Source organism: Martes martes (assembly GCF_963455335.1).
Source record: "Martes martes genome assembly, chromosome: 8".
Lineage (NCBI taxonomy): Eukaryota > Metazoa > Chordata > Mammalia > Carnivora > Mustelidae > Martes > Martes martes.
The window spans coordinates 73,721,136-73,739,855 of record NC_137895.1 but is presented as its reverse complement, the minus strand read 5'-3'; the positions used below and the strand labels follow the sequence as shown (position 1 = coordinate 73,739,855).

Below are 18,720 nucleotides of genomic sequence, written 5' to 3'. Positions count from 1 at the left end.
AAGACAGTGATCTGTGACAGCACTGGGGCTCACCTTGCTTGTTTTCTATCCCTGAGGGATCACTATCCATCATTGCTTCATGTCCAGTTCTTGAAATCATTGCATGTTTTATCTGTTTTTTAAAATTATTTCAGGAGGTAGGCAAATCTAGTCCTTCTCACTTTTGAGTCATTATCAGTTTTGATAAGTAATTCCTAATAAATTCTCCCTGAAACTGTGTAAACTTACACCCTAATAACATTGTGTCCCAGTGCCCATTTACATGCACCATCACAAGATTATTCTTTATTATTTGGTTTTGTTAATCTAATAAGCCAAAAAAAAAATCTCTTTATGGTAGAAACTTTCCAATTTTTTGAAATCAAGACTAATAGTTGGTCATTTAATCAGAGTTACAGAGGAAAAAAATTAATTATACACACATACCACACAAAATTACACAGTTTGTCATAATCTTTCATACACTATGCCAATTATGTATCATCTGCAATTTCTAGTTTCTTTAAAGTGACATGAGAACTTAATGGCCTAATTCATCTGAGTTCAAATCCTTGTGGATTTTTATATTTTCCCTAGTCTTTTACATAAATTTTGTCCAAAAATCATTACAGAGCTTTTTAAAGCTGTTTACCTTTACCTAGTCTTTCCAAAGCATAGAGATCAGTTTTCAGAGAGACAGAACTCTTTTCACGTTTATATTTCATTCATTTTTAGAACAGATAGATAAATTACATGATTATAGTAACAAGTATAGTTGGCCCAAATGCATTGGGAAACACAGCTAAGCTATCCTTGGAAAATATGTGTCTCAACTAATAGAAATAAAACTGCAAAGCCCAACACAGAGTAACCTACCAGCTTTATTAGTACTCAGGGAATCCATAGGGTTCACAGAGGGAATAATGAGAATGTAGGTAGTCTGGCAGGTCAGTTAAGTAGAGTCAGACAAAAAGGTTCTGTTGACTTTTTTTTATAAGATCTGTATTTCCTTAATTATTTGTAGGAGTTCTTTACCTGTTATGCATCATATAATATATAATCCAGTGTTGTGCATATCATGGTATCTTTCATCATGCAGGATTTAAAAATTCTTGTGAAGTCCAATCTGTAAATATTTCTATTCATGGCATCTGTATTTTAGGTGTTTCTTTAAAAAACCTACCCCCGTATCTAGAATATTTTTGGTTTTATCTTATTTATTTTTTTAAGATTTGAGAGAGAGCAATAGCAAGAGAAATCACAGAGGGAGAAGGAGAAGCAACTCTGTTGAGCAGGGAGCCTGACATGGGGCTCGATCCCAGGATCCTGAGATCCTGAGCTGAGCAGAAGGCAGACATTTAACTGACTGAACTACCAGGTGCCCCAATTTTTTTGGTTTTAAAAGTTATATAATTATTAGGTATTTCTCACTGCTCCTTTGCTTATATGTTTGTTCCACAGGAAGAATAAGTAAGGTTTTTTTTTAAAACAATATATTTAACTAGGAATGAACTTTCTTTATACATATAGGTGAAGAGAATTAGGCTAAAAATTAGTCCTTTCTATGACTAAATCAGATAAATATTTAAATCTTTATTTCCAATTTTAAAAAGCTGGACATTGTTATGCATGTTTTCATTTTCTAATACAGAAATACTTCAATTTTTCTTTTGTTACTCAAGTTGGACTAGATTTCCTCTATCTATTAAGTTACTAATTTGATTATAAATATCATTTTGCTTACATACAGGATTAATGCTGTGCTTGCTTTCTTGGCACTTATTCTAAAGCTAGGACAAACACTGGTTTTGAGAATAATGAAACACGAAAATCACACTGAAACCTAAAAATATATATGCATAGTAGAAAAATTTAAGAATTGTGTTATAACCCAAGAACATAAACAAAAATCCTGCTAATATTAAGCACAGTGCTGTAGTGTTTGAATTTATGTATAAAAGACAATTAGAGGGGCACCTGGCTGGCTCAGTTGGTAGAGCGTACAACTCTTGATCTCAGGATTGTGGGTTTGAGCACTGTGTTGTGTATAGAAAATCCTAGGGGCACCTGGGTGGCTCAGTTAAGCAACTGACTCTTGGGCTCAGCTCAGATCATGATCTCATGGATCTTGAGATCAAGCCCCACTTTGGGCTCCGCATGCTTAGCAGGGAATCTGCTTGAGATTCTCCCCTCTGCCCCTCCCCCCCATATGCACGTGTGCACATGCTCTCTCTTTCTAAAAAATAAAATAAATCTTAAAAAAATAATTACATTGTGCACATAAAGATCAAAATTTTTAATCATTAACTTTTAAAACCAGTGGCAACTTTTTAATCCTTTTTTTATTTGATTAGGACTCAACCCATTTAACATGGTTGATCTCCTTCTTTTTGAAACTTTCTTCTTTGGGCCCAGAGTCTCCTGATTCTTTTTCCACATCTGTGGCACTTTTGGGTTTCTTCTGTGAAAAATTTATCTTCAGCCTGTCCCTTAAATGTTCGCATTCTTTACATGCCTTCCTGGGACTTTTCTCCCTCCACACCATCATCTGACTTGCTTCATCCACTCCTATGACTTCCATTCCCATGTGTTAAAGATCCTTTAACTGCATCTCTAGCCTCTGTCTCTGCCCTGGTCTCCAAACCATGTGTCCATCCATTTGCTGGACATCCCACTGAACTCAACATCAGCATTTTGAGAAATGAACACAGTATCTTCTTTCGCTTTTCTTCTCTAGTGTCCAACCCTGCTTTTGAGCTTGTTCTTCCTACTGGGTTGGAAGGCAGGACCATTGGCGGTTTGAGCGTTAACTCTAAAGAGTCACTTGGGGCAGGGTGGACCCAGCACCCTAATTACCTCAGTGACCTTGGGCAAGATATTTAACCTCTCCAAGTCTCAGCATTCCAACCTTTAAAGTTGAAATAATAGTCCTACTAGAAGGAATTGTGAGAATGCAGTCAGTGCAGTCAGATAATAGTACAATACCTGCCCTGAAGTAATGCATCAGAACTTATTATTTCCTGTGTAAGTAAGTGGTAGTTCACCCAAGTGGTGTGACACAAAAACTTGAACACAGACTTTGAACTTTCTTTTATCCTTACCTCTCAACATTACTCATATTCATGCAGTTTTAAAGACCTATTAGTACTGCTAAAGTGTCTTGAATCTACCCACATCTTTCCCTCCCCACTCAGTGCTACTATGCTAATCCCTTTCTGAGATGTTTTCTGTTAATCCAGCTGCTTCGTGCTTAATTTCCCTTCCATTCTTCACCTCTTCTTCTTCTTGTTCTTCTTGTTCTTGTTCTTGTTCTTCTTCTTCTATTTTTGTTGAAGATTTTATTTATTTAATTGACAGACAGAGATCACAAGTAGGCAGAGAGAGAGAGAGAGAGAGGAGGAAGTAGGTTCCCTGTTAAGCAGAGAGCCCAATGCGGGGCTCGATCCCAAGACCCTGAGATCATGACCTGAGTGACCTGAGCAGAAGACAGAGGCTTAATCCACTGAGCCACCCTTCTGATACAGTGGCCTCACAGCACGGAGGGAGACATTTCCAATAGCAGCCCCGCTTGCCTGTAGGAGAAAGGACAAACCCCTTAATTTAATCTGCCAGTCCCTTCTAAAATTGGCTCTATTTCCATGCCTGTTTCAGATTTCATCACTGGAATATTGACTGCCATAGCTGTCTTGCAGAATCTTATTATAAACTCATAGGAATTCATTACTTAGAATTTGAGAAAGTAAGACACAAAAAAAGAAAAAACATACCCACAATTCCCACTCTGGTTATCATTTTGGTTTTGTCCTCTAACTTTTAAAATCTGTATATGTACATAGCTGTGATCAAATTGAATATGTAGCTTTGTTTGTATGGATTTTTTTGGTTTGATTCTTTTTAAATGTGCAAATGTATGCTTGTTTAAAAAAATAAAAAATAATAAGCTGCTTTCATAAATTACACCGCCATCATTTCTACCAAACACCCTGATTTCATTTCCTTTTTTATGTATGTGTTTAAATGGAAATACATAGATATTTTACAGTTTTTTCAGTAACACTGTATCATAAGCACTTTGTTATAACATTAGCAGTATTTTGCATACCTTATATTAATGGTGGCATATTAGTGGTGATAGTAGTAGCTACCATGTGTTGAATGAATACTGTATACCTAACATGCAGATTGCTAATCTTAGATAATCTCCCTTTGACTGGTGAGAGAACTACAATGACTAATAAAATACTGGACAATTCTAACATTGCTCTGCCTCTCCAATGGAAAGCTCAACATAAGGATATGTGACAGTCATTAACCAGTCTTCCTCTGTTGTTGGACATTTATGGTTTCAAATTTTTCACTGTTATAAATAATGTAGTTACAACTATGTGTGTGTACATTTCAAATTTTTTCCTAGTGAAGGTTATTAGAAGAGTATTTTTACAGTTTTTGATACATACTTCCAATTGCCTTCCTGAAAGGTTATACCAATTTACAGGGAGTGATTAATGCTAATGGGAAAGAAAATAGAGAAGGGGTGATATTTCACAGAGGTGACATTTGAGCCAACTCATGCAAAATGAGTAGGGCTTTGCCGGAAGTTAGGCATAGTGGTCAGAGCATTCCAGACAGGAAAGAAAGAGAGAGCAAAGACACCAGAACACAAGAGAGCCGTTGCCCCAAAGGAGCCAGTCTATTACCCCCTGCTTATTTGCCACCGGAAATCCTCATCATTTATTTTATAGTTGGCAGGAAAGAGAATCAGAATAGAGCCCTTCCATATATTTAGAAACCATTTCAAATGAAAGCTCTTTTGAAGTTCTGAGACATTCATGTTCATCTGTTTCTTTTTTCCTTTCCCCAAAAGAGAACAAATCCCCTGAGGATTTGGTATAACTGAGAAAGACACGCAGCCTCTCTGGTCCCTTCTGCTTCCCTGAATTTAAAGGGGGCAAGGGCAGTACATTTGACATTGACCCTAATGTATATAGGATCCATCACCAACCGTTCTTCTAGTTATATGCAATAAGGAGAATGTCATCAACTTCCTGCATTTGATACTGATTTTGTATCAATCTGCTTGATACAATGTATAAAAGTAACTAAAGTCTATTTTAAGTTTAGGCTAGGTGTTAGACACTAGGGAGTCAAATTCTCCAGTAACTAGAGCTGTTGCAGATTTCAGCCTTTATCTGAGCATGGTGTGTTTGCAATGCCTTCTTTCCGGGCTGGAGCAAGCGCTGAAAGCCAAAGGGATAGAGGTGACAGGGTAAGGGAAGCCTTACCGAGCATTCCCCACCCCCTGGTCAGGGCAGTGGAGGCTTCCACGCGCCACTTCTCACTAGTTCTATAATCACATCTGGAAATGAAATATGGCCAGTAATTCACTTCGCATCATATTTTGAAGAAGGCAACTTATAAATTATAAATTAAGTAATAGAATATTTCTAAAGTTTGCAAAGTAACTTTAGGACAAAGAAGATTTTCTTTTCACATCTGATGGTTATACTGCTGGTGTGAAGATTTAGTATAGGTGGCATTTATGAAGTTTACAGAGTGTCAATTCAACCACCTTAAAACCTAACTATGAAATAGGAATTGATGGAATTAAGGAAACATGTGAGTTACAGACTTTTAAAATAAATTGTGCCTTTCTGCTTTTAAGGAATTGTAATAATGGGAATAGATGAAGTGATCAAATGATCTTTTGGACGATAATTAATTGATAGCTAAGAAATCTTTCCATTAGCATTGTCACACAAATGTATTATAATGGCTCTAGACATAGCCCAACAAAACTGCTGTGACCAGTCTACCTGTTGGGTCCTGTTCACCAAAAGACTACTTCTCTCCTCTCTCTCTCTGTTTTTAAGACAAGAAGGGTGCGGGGGGTTGGGCAGAAGGAGAAAGAAAGAGGGAATCTTAATTGGGCTCCTTGCCCACATGGAGCTGATGGGGGGCAGGATCCCACAACCCCGAGATCATGACCTGAGCCGAAATCAAGAGTCAGATGCTTACCTTACTGAGTCACCCAGGTGCCCCAAGAGTATTTAATCTCATAAGATTCTTAACAAGCTATTAAGTAGATAACATATATGAAATCTAACACTGTGCCAACACCTGGAAGTAGGTGGAGGAGTCATTATCTTTGTTTTATTAATATTATCATGGTTATTATTATTTTTTTAAAGATTTATTTATTTATTTATTTGACAGACAGAGGTCACAAGTAGGCAGAGAGGCAGGCAGAGACAGAGAGAGAGGGAAGCAGGCTCCCCGCTGAGCAGAGAGCCCAATGCGGGGCTCAATCCCAGGACCCTGGGATTACGACCTGAGCCGAAGGCAGAGACTTTAACCCACTGAGCCACCCAGTTGCCCCTATCATGGTTATTATTTTTGAATCTCAACTTTTATTTGTGCCTTGCTTGTCTTCTTCCCAATCCTAACAAAGGAAGATGTCAAATTGGAAGATTATGTCTTAAATACCACTTATCTGTCTATGAAAGGGACCCTAGAGTTTGATGATACAGAGAAAATATGCAAAGGTGTTAAGATGCCCAGAGCATGAACTGTTGTGCAGTGATGAACTTGATGATGGTGATGAACTTGATCTGAAAGGGAAATTCCTGCCAATTCACAACAAGAGTTAATATCCTAAAAGTTTCTGCATTAAGATGGTGAAAATGACTGAGATCTTTATCAAAAGTTCTTACTAAAAATTTCTGGGGGTGCCTGGGTGGCTCAGTCGGTGAAGCATCAGTCTCTTGATTTGGGCTCAGTCATGATCTCAGGGTGGTGCAGTTGAGCCCTACGTCAGGCTCTATGCTCAGCATGCTTGGGATTTCTCTTTCTTTCTCCCTCTGTTCCTCCCTCCTCACGCTCTGTCTTGCTGTCTCCAAACAACAGATTTTTCTGTATCAGATGTCAGTAGAAGTCTATGAGAAGGAAAACCCTCAGTCTGCCACTTGACATTTTTCTTCAGCAACCCCCTGTCCACCTCCTGATTTTTTTAAGATAATACTTGCAGCCTGAGATAAAAAATTGCTTTGCTCAGATTGCCACTATTTGACCTCTTCTTGGACAACCATCCATTTCAGAATCTAAACTGTCTATTTTTCTATTCCTCATTCTGGCCCTTTCTGTAACAGATAGCACATTCTTTCCTGCATATTTGGATAGGAGAAATGTTTTTAAAATAACATCTCAAAAAGTATAAAGTTACATTATTTACTTAAATTAAGATGCTTGCATAGTTGTTTTTTTTTTTTTTTTTTTTTTTTTTTTAAAGATTTTATTTATTTATTTGTCAGAGAGAGTGAGCACAGGCAGACAGAGAGGCAGGCAGAGGCAGAGGGAGAAGCAGGCTCCCTGCTGAGCAAGGAGCCCGATGTGGGACTCGATCCCAGGACGCTGGGATCATGACCTGAGCCGAAGGCAGCCACTTAACCAACTGAGCCACCCAGGTGTCCCGCTTGCATAGTTTTTATATAAGCCTTTTTTCAATACCCAAAGCAATTGACCCTAAAAATAGCTGGCATTTAGGATTAGTTTGCATTGCTGCTACCATTGCTGTGGTATGTGAATCTTTATTTCTACCATTAATGAAGGTGAGCTCTATTTGTTTATGTTGACCCTAAAATTGTGTCCTGGAAGAAAACTCATGTAATGTGCTGTTCTTCCATAAAATTCCTCGTTCCTTGCATTCCTATCCTTCTTCATTATGCTCAAGGCTTTTATAACTTAACTCTATCCACTTCGCTATCACTTACACAGCTTCTATCACTTTACCTTCCCCTTCAATTATCTCATAGGCTTCAGTCTTCTCAAATTTATTGCTAGCTACTGGATGAGAGGTACTGCCTTATAGCAGGTGTCTATTGTATGCTGTGAGTTTCAGATTGTTTCTCCATTGGTGTTTGATGGGAGTTCTAATACACACTAGTGAACTTCATCTGTTGATTTGTATTACAACAGTGTCTTTAATGCCACATCAGAATAAATACACACCCATTTCTTCCCCAGGTTAATCAGCTTCGTGGCATCCCCAAGCTGCTGCAGCTCCTAAAAGTTCAGAATGAAGATATTCAGCGAGCCGTATGTGGGGCCTTGAGAAACTTAGTATTCGAAGACAATGACAACAAGTTGGAGGTGGCTGAACTCAATGGGGTACCTCGGCTGCTCCAAGTGCTGAAGCAAACCAGAGACTTGGAGACTAAAAAGCAAATAACAGGTAGTGCTTACAGAATTTTAAAGGATGTAGAACAGGGTACCCCAGCTGGTTATGTTATGCCATCTGTTTTTTCTTAAGCTTCCTGAAACCAATGGTTGATGGACTCATCATTATTTGAGAGGTGGATTTCAAGGGACATTGTCACCCTGCTGAGTTAGACCCCAGATTCAGGTCAGGTTTGAACTCCTTTTTACCTGAAGGGGAAATTATTTTGAGCCTTTTGCTCAATATTTTTCATTAAAAACTGTGACTTTGACTACATGTTTTTAAAACAACTTGGCAAGGCTCACTGCCTGGAAACCTTGCATCAGCTTACTAATGGCCAACTGTGTAGTTTGAGGATGTGTGAACTTTCAGTATTGCCTTGGGTGCCCAAGGCATTCACTCTGAAGAGAACCAATAGGAACCACATCCAGTTATTTTTATTATATACTCCACAATCCACTCGCTGATCTATGCAAAGAAAGCACATCAGGGTGTGCCCAAGTGTAGAGGGTCAATTTAATCAAACAGTCAAAATGCAAGAAATGTTGTTTCCCAATCCTTCCATTGTCTGGACCCCTCAAAATACCTGCTCCCTAACCTACCTGTCCCTGCACCCTAAAAACAAAAAGAAAAAAAGATGAGAGTAGCTGGATGTGTTTTTTTCTAGTTCTCTACTTCGTATTTCACAATACTGATTTGTACAAATATCTTCTTTCTGCCCAAGAGATTAGAAGGATGAAATAATCTGAGAGCATTAAAGCAACAGTTTTAGTAATCCTTGAAACATAGGATGAATGAATGAAACAGGCCTAGTTTCATTTAATGAACAATACATATGGTAGAGGAGAAAATATTTCATTGATGTTCAAGCTCACCCTCCTCGCCATCACCATTAGCTCCCCACTGTGCTCCCTGCACACATTGCAGACAGCAATTGTCAGTAGGATTGCCCTGGGGAAACTTTAATTAAGTAGCGTCAGTGGCCCAGGTGGTAAACATACATTTTTAATTTAATTATCATGGAAAGGTTTTGAGGTATTTTTAGGTATTATTGGGTGATTAAATCTCACTTTTATAGATGAGAAAAGTAAAGCCCAAAGAAGTTAACCCTTTTTAATATATCTTATAAGAGTCTTTTTAAGTAATAATGCTTGAGAGTGTTATTTATTTTCAAGGGAGGTATTTCACAAATACTATTTTATTATTTTTTTTATTTTTTTTTAAGATTTTATTTATTTATTTGACAGAGAGATCACAAATAGGCAGAGAGGCAGGCAGAGAGAGAGGAGGAAGCAGGCTCCCTGCTGAGCCGAGAGCCCGACACGGGGCTGGATCCCAAGACTCCGGGATCGTGACCTGAGCTGAAGGCAGAGGCTTAACCCACTGAGCCACCCAGGCGCCCCACAAATACTATTTTAAATTGAATTTATTCTGCACTTCTGCCGTGTCCACTTTACCATAGAGCAGTTCTTTTTTTCTGTAGAAATGTTGTCATTCTATCTTCTCTCCCCATTTATATCCTAAAATAATCACATATTTTTCTATCTTGTTATATTTTAATTTTATAAAATTATATGAAGGGTCATACCATGCTGTCCTTCTGCCAGCATGCTGTCATGTCCCATGAAAAATTTCCTTCCATATTTATTACTTACATTAAAATACCTACAGAAATTAAGAGTGATCTTAGTTGTTCATTGATCCATTCATTCATTCAGCCAGTATTTATAGGGCTGCCTTCCAGTGCCAGGCAATGAGAATCAGTCTAGAGAGGTTGTAGACGTTCTCCTCCCTCTACTAAAAGATGAACAATTATGTGATGATAGGCACATTAAAAAAACAAAACAAAAGCCATGCCTCATAATTAGAACCTAACATTTCCTTCATTAAAATATAGTAATGACAACCATAAGAGAGAATCAAACAGATAAACTGTTCTACAGTCAAAAAAAGAGTTCACAAAGGAGATATGTTTCCTTGTGGACTTTAAAAAAAGGCTAGGATACCCGTTTGACTGGTGTTTTGAAAGAGAAAGAAAGTTATTCCCAGCAAAGTGAACATCATTAGCAAAGCAAAAAAGCAAAAAGAAGCTGCTGGTCATTTAGAGGGAGTTGGATAATAGAGTACTGAGGTTAGGGTGTATTGTAGCTAGAGAGCTTGGGAGGATTTGTGGGTGTGTGTCAAGGAAGTAATTCATTGAACCACACTTCCTCTTTTTTGTTCAGGCAATAGGAAACTATGGTCCGAGAACATTCTGTGGAATTAATGCCATAGGAACTGTTATCTTTAGATAATCTACAGAGCTGATAAATAGAGGTTTATTGTGCAATTTCTCACGATTTCTAGAACAAGCCAAACACCCCTACCAGAGGGTGCTCATTACATGCTAATTGAATTGAGTTGATACTTGAATGTTTGATACAAATCCTTCCAAATAACTTCCTTTAGCTCTATTAATAGAAACAGCTAAGTAAGTGCTTTCAGGACCTTAGAAATAAATTGTTGACTTAATGTAGACATATTTATATCTTTGTTTAGAAACACAAAGTGAGCAACCATATATGTGAATCTTTTCTTATCTATTTGGTGAATATCTATCTTTTTATTGAGCCCCTTTTATGTGCTAGTCCCTGAGTTAGGACTTTCCATTTTGCATTTTTGTGCCCCCTGACATCTCCTTAAGGCATTATTGATGGTTGCCACATGATCAGCAGGGGGAAGCAGATTGCCCAGGATTACACAATTGACAGAGCACAAGGCTCAGATTCGAACCTTGCTTTATCTGGGTGTTTTGCTCTGTGAAAGTGGCTCCCCCCTACTGTTTTGGGGGCAGAGAGTGACTCATTTTTACATTTCTTTAGGAAAAGGTTTGTCTTTAAGAATCTCAGATCAGAGAGCTCTTTCCCGCTTCTCTGAGCCTTCCTCTCTCCCCACTTACCACTGGCATGTTTCAGTCGTCTTCACGCCTCTGGTCTACTACTGCAGTCGCTTCTTACCCGCCCTCTGATTCAGTATTGTGCATTCCCACTCGATTCACCACTCTGAACCTAGTGATTTCTTTCTAATATGAAAATGCTGCCCTACTGTGCTCCCCGTTAGCTCTAAGACAGAGCGCATGCTGTGGCGTATGCCACACAAAGATTTTATGATGTGAGCCTGGTGATCAGGGGCAGCAGTGTCTCCTCTCATACCCTTCCAGCCCAAGTTCTGAAATCCTAGAGGATTAGCTGGTCTGTTCCATGTCTGGTGTCTTTGTCTCTGCTGTCTCTTGGACTAGAATCCTTTTCCACACCTTGATCACCTGGTGAATCCTCTCATCCTTCGAAAGGCGTCTTTGCTTCCGAAGCATTTTCAGATGCGATCCTATCATACTTTCCTCCCTGTCTCCCGCCATCCCCCCCCCCCCCCAGCGGAGTTTTGAAAGAGGGAACTCCTAATGAACTGCTTCTGCATCCTTTAATATTAGGATGTCACTTTTTTCATGCCTGTATGTTTATTGCAGTAAAAACAGTGCTAATCTTCTAAGTTTCTCAACAGCTGTGGCTGTATCACTGACTATATAAAAGAGACTTGTGGGGGCTCCCAGGTGGTTCAGTCTGTTAAGTGTCCAACTCTCGGTTTCACTCAGCTGGTCCTGAGATCCAGCTCTCTGCTCAGTGGGAAGCTGACTTCTTCCTCTCCCTCTGCCCCTCCCCCTCACTCATGCTTGATCTCTCCAGTGCTCCCTCCCTCTCTCTCGCTCAAATAAATAGTTCAAGAATCTTAAAAAATAAATAAATAAAATCTTTTTTTTTCTTAAAGATTTTATTTATTCATTTGACAGGCAGAGGTCAAAAGTAGGCAGAGAGGCAGGCAGAGAGAGAGAGAGAGGAGGAAGCAGGCTCCCTGCCGAGCAGAGAGCCCGATGCGGGGCTTGATCCCAGGACTCTGGGATCATGACCCGAGCTGAAGGCAGAGGCTTTAACCCACTGAGCCACCCAGGTGCCCCAATAAAATCTTTTTTAATGAAAAAAGGGAGACTAGTGACCTGGGAATATCTGGATTACACACAAATAAGAGAATCAAGTTTGTTTTTAGATAAGACCCTGATTTTTCTGGCCAAGATATGAAGCAGTTAACCATCTCATTTCTATATATGCATAAAAGAAGCTGCAGAGCTTTGTTTATTGGGAGAGAATGGCAACTCACCGACCTTCCTGGCACTTTCAGTACCAGCCTAGGGGGAAGCTCTTTCCTTTTCAGATAAAAAGACTTGAGGATCAAAGAGTTTCCCTCTGTGAGATTGTTCCCCCTCCCTTACCAAGTGAGCATGGTAATGTACTTTTAATTCAAATGAGAACAGTACATACTGATCTGAGGTTCATCTTCAGGGTCACTGAGTGAGCACTTTCAGGAGTGAGTAGGGCTCTGCCTTGATAAGAATAAAGCAGGAGATTCTTGTCCTTCTGCTTATTACATAAGGAAGGGTCAGGATGATTGTAGATGAAATTTGTTGAAAATGCATATTGACTTCTGCGTATTTTATGGAAATATTTAATTGGATTGCTGTATTTTAGTAGCAGAAACATTCTACTATAAAATATTCATTATGCACCTTTTAAAAATAATAATTTTTTTTCTGCATTTATAATGTGCAACAAGTTACCTTGGGTTCATATATAACTTGGACTAAATGGCCTTTACAGTAGTGTGGTATTTCAGGTAAGATTTGCAAAACTTAGCTGAAAGGAGTACATCCATGCAAGGGAAATTATTAAAAAAAAAAAAAAAAAAGAATCTTCCTGGGGCGCCTGGGTGGCTCAGTGGGTTAATAAAGCCTCTGCCTTCAGCTCAGGTCATGATCTCAGGGTCCTGGGATCGAGCCCCACATCGGGCTCTCTGCTCAGAAGGGAGCCTGCTTCCTCCTCTCTCTCTCTCTGCCTCTCTGCCTACTTGTGATCTCTGTCTCTCAAATGGATAAATAAAATCTTAAAAAAAAAATAATCCTCCTGTGACCACTTTGCAAAATGAGGCTAAAACACACCGGTTCTCCTTTTCCTCCTCCTGCTCCTCTTTCTCCTTCCGTACTGATAATAAGGATTCATTTAATCATAGTCCTTGCAGATTTTGCTATCAAAGTATCATGCCGACTTTGCTAAATAACTATATTTCTAGTCCTAAAGGGCAATATTATAAAACATGGATTTTAATATCTTACAAGATCCCTTCACTGAAGTTAGCTATTTTTTGCAAATATCACAGTTGGCAATAAATTTCTGGATAATGCAGTTATTATTATCTCTCTTATAAGTGCTAATTATTCAAAGTATATCCCTTACCAGAATCCATTTCTCTTCTTTTTGGCTCACATGAGAACTTAGTGATAGGAAATGACAGGCTTATCAGCTGCAACAAAGAACTATAATAGAGATCTGGGTGCTATGAATAAATTAACTAGAAGTTAAAGGTGAGACCAATGAAAACCTAAACCCTAATACTGTCTCAGGGTATCTAGAATCAGGTCATTGAAAGGAACCTCTATCGAGGGTCATTTGGTCTGTTTGTTTCTCAATGCCAGAAATGGGAATCATTTTTTTAAAGTAATCTTTACACCCAGTGTGGGACTCAAACTCATGACCCTGCATTTAAGAGTCATGTACTCTACCGACTGAACCAGCCAGGTGCCCTGAGAACCTTTTTTTTTCCCTAAAGATCTTATTTATTGACAGAGACACCATGAGAGAGGGAACACAAGCAGGGAAGATGGGAGAGGGAGAAGCAGGCTTCCTGCCAAGCAGGGAGCCTGAAGCAGGGCTCGAGCCCAGGACCCTGGGATCATGATCTGACCCAAAGGCAGACACTTAATGACTGAGCCACCCAGGCACCCCTCTTGGGAATCATTTTTTAAAAATACAGATTCCTAAGATCCATTCTGAGATTCTGGCTAGTGAATTTGGGATGTGGCCCAGAAATATGTGATTCAGATATGTCACGAGGTTCATTTAGAAACTGCTAGTCTAGTGTAGCACTCTAGCTTTGGGATAAAAAACCCCTTGTCAATGTTTTCCTAAAGGATGAGCTCATTTTTTATCAGCTCCAGCAACAGAGCTGGATCTTACAAGCAGATCTTTCTGTTTCCTTCAAAGCTCTCTTAGAAGTTTGTATTTCCAGTGAGCTAGAATCTTTTTCCCTAGAATTTCCACTCATTAGTTCTGGTTTTGCCTTCTTATAGTCTCTCTCTCTCTCTCTCTCTCACACACACACACACAGATACCTAGGTGTTAAATCTGCATTTCTTTCATTACTAGAGAAAAATGCATTCCTATGTGTATTAGATTCTAATATTTTTTAGCTTGGATTAATTTTTCAAGCAATTGAATCTTTAGTGGCTTATAAGAACTCTCTGTATTAAGGAAATTAACCTTGTATTGTCATATGTATTTTCCCATTTTGTAGTTGGTCCTTTATTGATTTTGTATGTACATGTAGGAGGAATGTTTTAAGTATGTGTAACTCGAATCTCTAGTGAACACTTAAGCTCCTTCCTAGCTTCATGCCATACAAAAATTTGGCAGGCATGACATTTCTATAAGATATCCTACATTAAAAATTCAAAAATTATACTCACACTCCCAAACCGGATTCTTTTATAGAAGTAATACCACATGCCAAGCTATAAAGGACATCCGACTTTTGAAGGAAAATTCCACTCCCTTTGTTTAAAATTAATCCTCTTCTGGTTTTTATTGTAAGGTATACTTTTCCTTTGAGTGCCCTGTGTGGTCCTTTTTAAAAAGGAGGAAATGTCATTATGCTTTACATCTTTAAGCCTCTGGCAAGCAGAGACTGTTAATTTGTTTATTTATTTAAAACAGGAAGCTATTTTTTTTTTCCTTTTCTCTCTTTTCTTCTTAACTTTCTTTAGTGGCTTAGTAACCACGCAACTCAACCTCAGACCTGCCTCTAAATTGTTTTCAACCACCTTTGGAGTTTTATTCTGTCACTCCCCCATCCAGCGCCCCTCAAGATGAAGTGGGAGGAATGAAGTCATTGTGTTACAAAACCTGAGACTGAGAGACTGCTCCTGACTAAACCCCAGAGCCAGTTGGAGCAGGAGAAGACCTCCTCCTGAGCCAGAATGCCGGGCCTCGGCAGACCCAGTGTCGCTCTATCTGACGGAAGCTCAGCGTAGGCTGCAGTGGAAATTTGGTTATCGTTTCAGAAATTACGTACTGGTACACAGCCAAAGTAAACTGATGAAGGTCAGGAAACTGTGTCTGGCCTTGAGTGTTCTAAATGGTGGGCCAGGTATTAGTATGGTCGAATAATTAGCACACTTTAACTGCGCAGTTGACTATTTCAGTCATTAAAATCAGGGCTGATGATATAATCACTGAATTCAGCCCCACCCCCATCCAAAAAAGCACCTTTGCTCTTTTCACTGAGTAGACTGTCCTGTATACCAGTGCTTCCTCTTTCTTTTTTGCAGACAAAGCAGTACATTTTAAAAGTTGGAATTACCGGCTAGGTGGTGAGGGGAATGAATAGGGAAGAAGATGAAGATCCCTTCTCTTTCTGCCCCTTCTCTCTCTCCGCCCTCCTGGATGCTAGTGAGTTAGTCATTTACTGAGGTGTGAAGGAAGGTAAGGCAACCTTACCCCTCCTGGGAGTCACTGGAATAGCCAGCAAGAGGAGCGTGGTCCTTGCCCTGAATCGGGAGTGTTTGAATGCCGCATTTGTAAGAGAATCAAATCCTCAATGTATGTGCCACTTTGTATTCTTTCTGAGATACCCAGCTTCAGCCTCTGTCTCACAGATGCCCTGGAAGGTACAGTGCGCTGTTATCTTCATTTCTTTCAGTGTTGGCTAATATAGCCTTTCTCTTTAAGGGCGGGTCAGGGGAGAGGTTTCAAGAGGAAAGGGAAGTTGAATGAGGACAGTGGTACCAGCCTTAGACCAATGCTTTAGGCCATACACGTTGGCAAATTGATCAAATACTCTTGTATCTCCTTCACTGCCAAACTGTAATATAGGAAATACACGAGGTAGCTAGCATAAATTCCAGGAGGAAGAAAGTCTACCATTGGGTAGGATTTAATAAATATTAACTGGCAGTATTGATCAGCCTACTGGAGACAGGTGTGGGTATAGGCAAAGGTTTTCCGTGGGCCCTTCCTGCTCTCACTGAGAGGCAAATATCAGGCAGAAGTTGCAGGTAGTGGGGAACAGGAGGCAGAGGGAGATAGTCTCTCCCTGTTTCTACAGGAGAAAAAGATATGACCCTTTAAAAACACTGAAGTCTTCAGATACCTGGCTGACTCAGTCAGTAGAGTGTGCAAGTCTTGGTCTCATGGTTGTGAGTTTGAGCCCCACATTGGGTATAGAGATTACTTTTTTTTTTTTTTTGAAGATTTTATTTATTTATTTGACAGACAGAGATCACAAGTAGGCAGAGAGAGAGGAAGGGAAGCAGGCTCCCCACCAAGCAGAGAACCCGATGCAAGGGACTCCATCCCAGGACCCTGGGGATCATAGCCTGAGCCGAAGGCAGAGGCTTTAACCCACTGAGCCACCCAGGCGCCCCTCGAGATTACTTTAAAAAAAAAAAAAAAAAGTTAAAATTTTTTTTAAAAACTAAGTAAATAAAAATAAAAACATTGAAGTCTTGGGGCGCCTGGGTGGCTCAGTGGGTTGAGCCTCTGCCTTCGGCTCAGGTCATGATCCCAGGGTCCTGGGATTGAACCCTGTGTCAGGCTCTCTGCTCAGCCAGGAGCCTGCTCCCCACCCCATTCCCCCGCCCCCGCCTGCCTCTCTGCCTACTTGTGGTCTCTCTCTGTCAAACAAATAAAATCTTTAAAAAACAAAAAAACACATTGAAGTCTTTATTAAAATAGGATAATTTTCAGCCTGCATATTGGTGAGACCAGAATTTATTATCTCAGTGAAGTCAGCCTAATGGTAGGATCTTTTAAGAGAAACGACATAAATGTTAAAGGATTTCTAACTTTCATTCACATTCCGGGTTAATTTAAGCTGGCATAATTTTATATCATAAATCTCTCTCTCTCTCTCATTACGGATCAGCTTCATTGCCATCTAACAAACTCAAAACCGATTCTTTCGGTTGGAAAAGGTCTGTCTCCCTCCCCCTTTTTTCCCAACAGCTAGCCACAGCCTGGGGGGTGTGGGCCCTAATGCATCTTTTCAGCAGTCATTTGACTCATCCCTGCACTGTTTTGATAGTAGTCTTTGCTTTTCTAGGTTTGCTGTGGAATTTGTCATCTAATGACAAACTCAAGAATCTCATGATAACAGAAGCCTTGCTTATCCTGACTGAGAATATCATCATTCCCTTTTCGGGGTGGCCAGAGGGAGACTACCCCAAAGCAAACGGTTTGCTTGATTTTGATATATTTTACAACGTCACAGGATGCTTAAGGTAATGCCACTCTACAGATCTTTTTTCTGTATACCTTACATACTGCATCTGGGTTTCTAAAACTCTTCCTCATTACCTGGAGATCCAATAAGAATTATAAAGATCCCTCTAAATACAAGAAGCACAAGAAGTGTGTCCTTTCCCATTGTTACCAGTGGGGCATGTAGAGACAATGAGAAAGGTAATGTAAGAACAGAATATTGTTTCTAGGCATGTTTGATTTCAGCAGCTACCCACATTAGCTCACAAGAGAGAGGCTGTCAGTTCCAATAAAGAAAACAGAGATGTGATCTGAATACCCAGAATCCCAGGCAGATGGGCCTTCTCTGTCTCCCAGGGTTTAACATAGGCTCCATGCTATTTTTTAATTTACAAAAATCTAATTGACTGATATGGTTAAAAAATAATTTTAAACCTAGTGCTTTTATTCTTTTATCTTATACATTATACTAGTCATAATGATTCAGTATTTGTATGTATTGCCATCACCACAGTAAGTTGAGATAACATTCATTGGTATGTACTGTTACAGAATTTCTTTTTTCTTGTGATGAGAACTTTTAAGACTTTTCTCTCTTAGCAACTTTCAAATATGTAATATAGTATTATTAACTATAGTTGCCATGTTGTACATTACCTCTTTAGGATTGACTAAGTTGTTTGTTTGTTTGTTTATGGCATACGAAAAATTTATCTCCTTTATGGTTTTTTTGGACTTAGTTATTTTATGACTAGAAATTTGTACCTTATGACAACTTTTACCCATTTTGCCTACCCCTCTTGCTTCTGACAGTCCCACCAGTCTGTTCTCTGTCATCTATGAGCTTATTTTTGTTGTTAAGTAATCTCTATACCAACATGGGGCTCAAGCTCACAACCCTGAGATAAAAGTCACATGCTCCACCAACTGAGCCAGCCAGATACCCCATAACCTTGGTTTTTTGTTTTGTTTTGTTTCTTTTCGATTCCATTTATAGATGAGATCATATAGTATTTGTCTTTCTCTGTCTGATTTATTTCACTTAGCATAATGCCCTCAAGGTCCATCCATGATGTTGCCGGTGGCGATATTTCATTCTTTGTTGTTGCTGAATAATATTTTATATATATA

General features: G+C 39.4%; 1 protein-coding gene across 1 annotated transcript in view; it reads left to right on the top strand.

The window, feature by feature from the left end:
- Nucleotides 1–18,720, top strand: part of PKP2 (plakophilin 2) — a 90,167-nt gene that overhangs the window by 35,193 nt on the left and 36,254 nt on the right. The window contains exons 5-6 of the mRNA XM_080812526.1: nucleotides 7,999–8,206; nucleotides 17,432–17,609. Of these exons, the coding sequence (XP_080668652.1) occupies nucleotides 7,999–8,206; nucleotides 17,432–17,609 (386 nt within the window). The remainder of the gene's footprint in view (nucleotides 1–7,998; nucleotides 8,207–17,431; nucleotides 17,610–18,720) is intronic.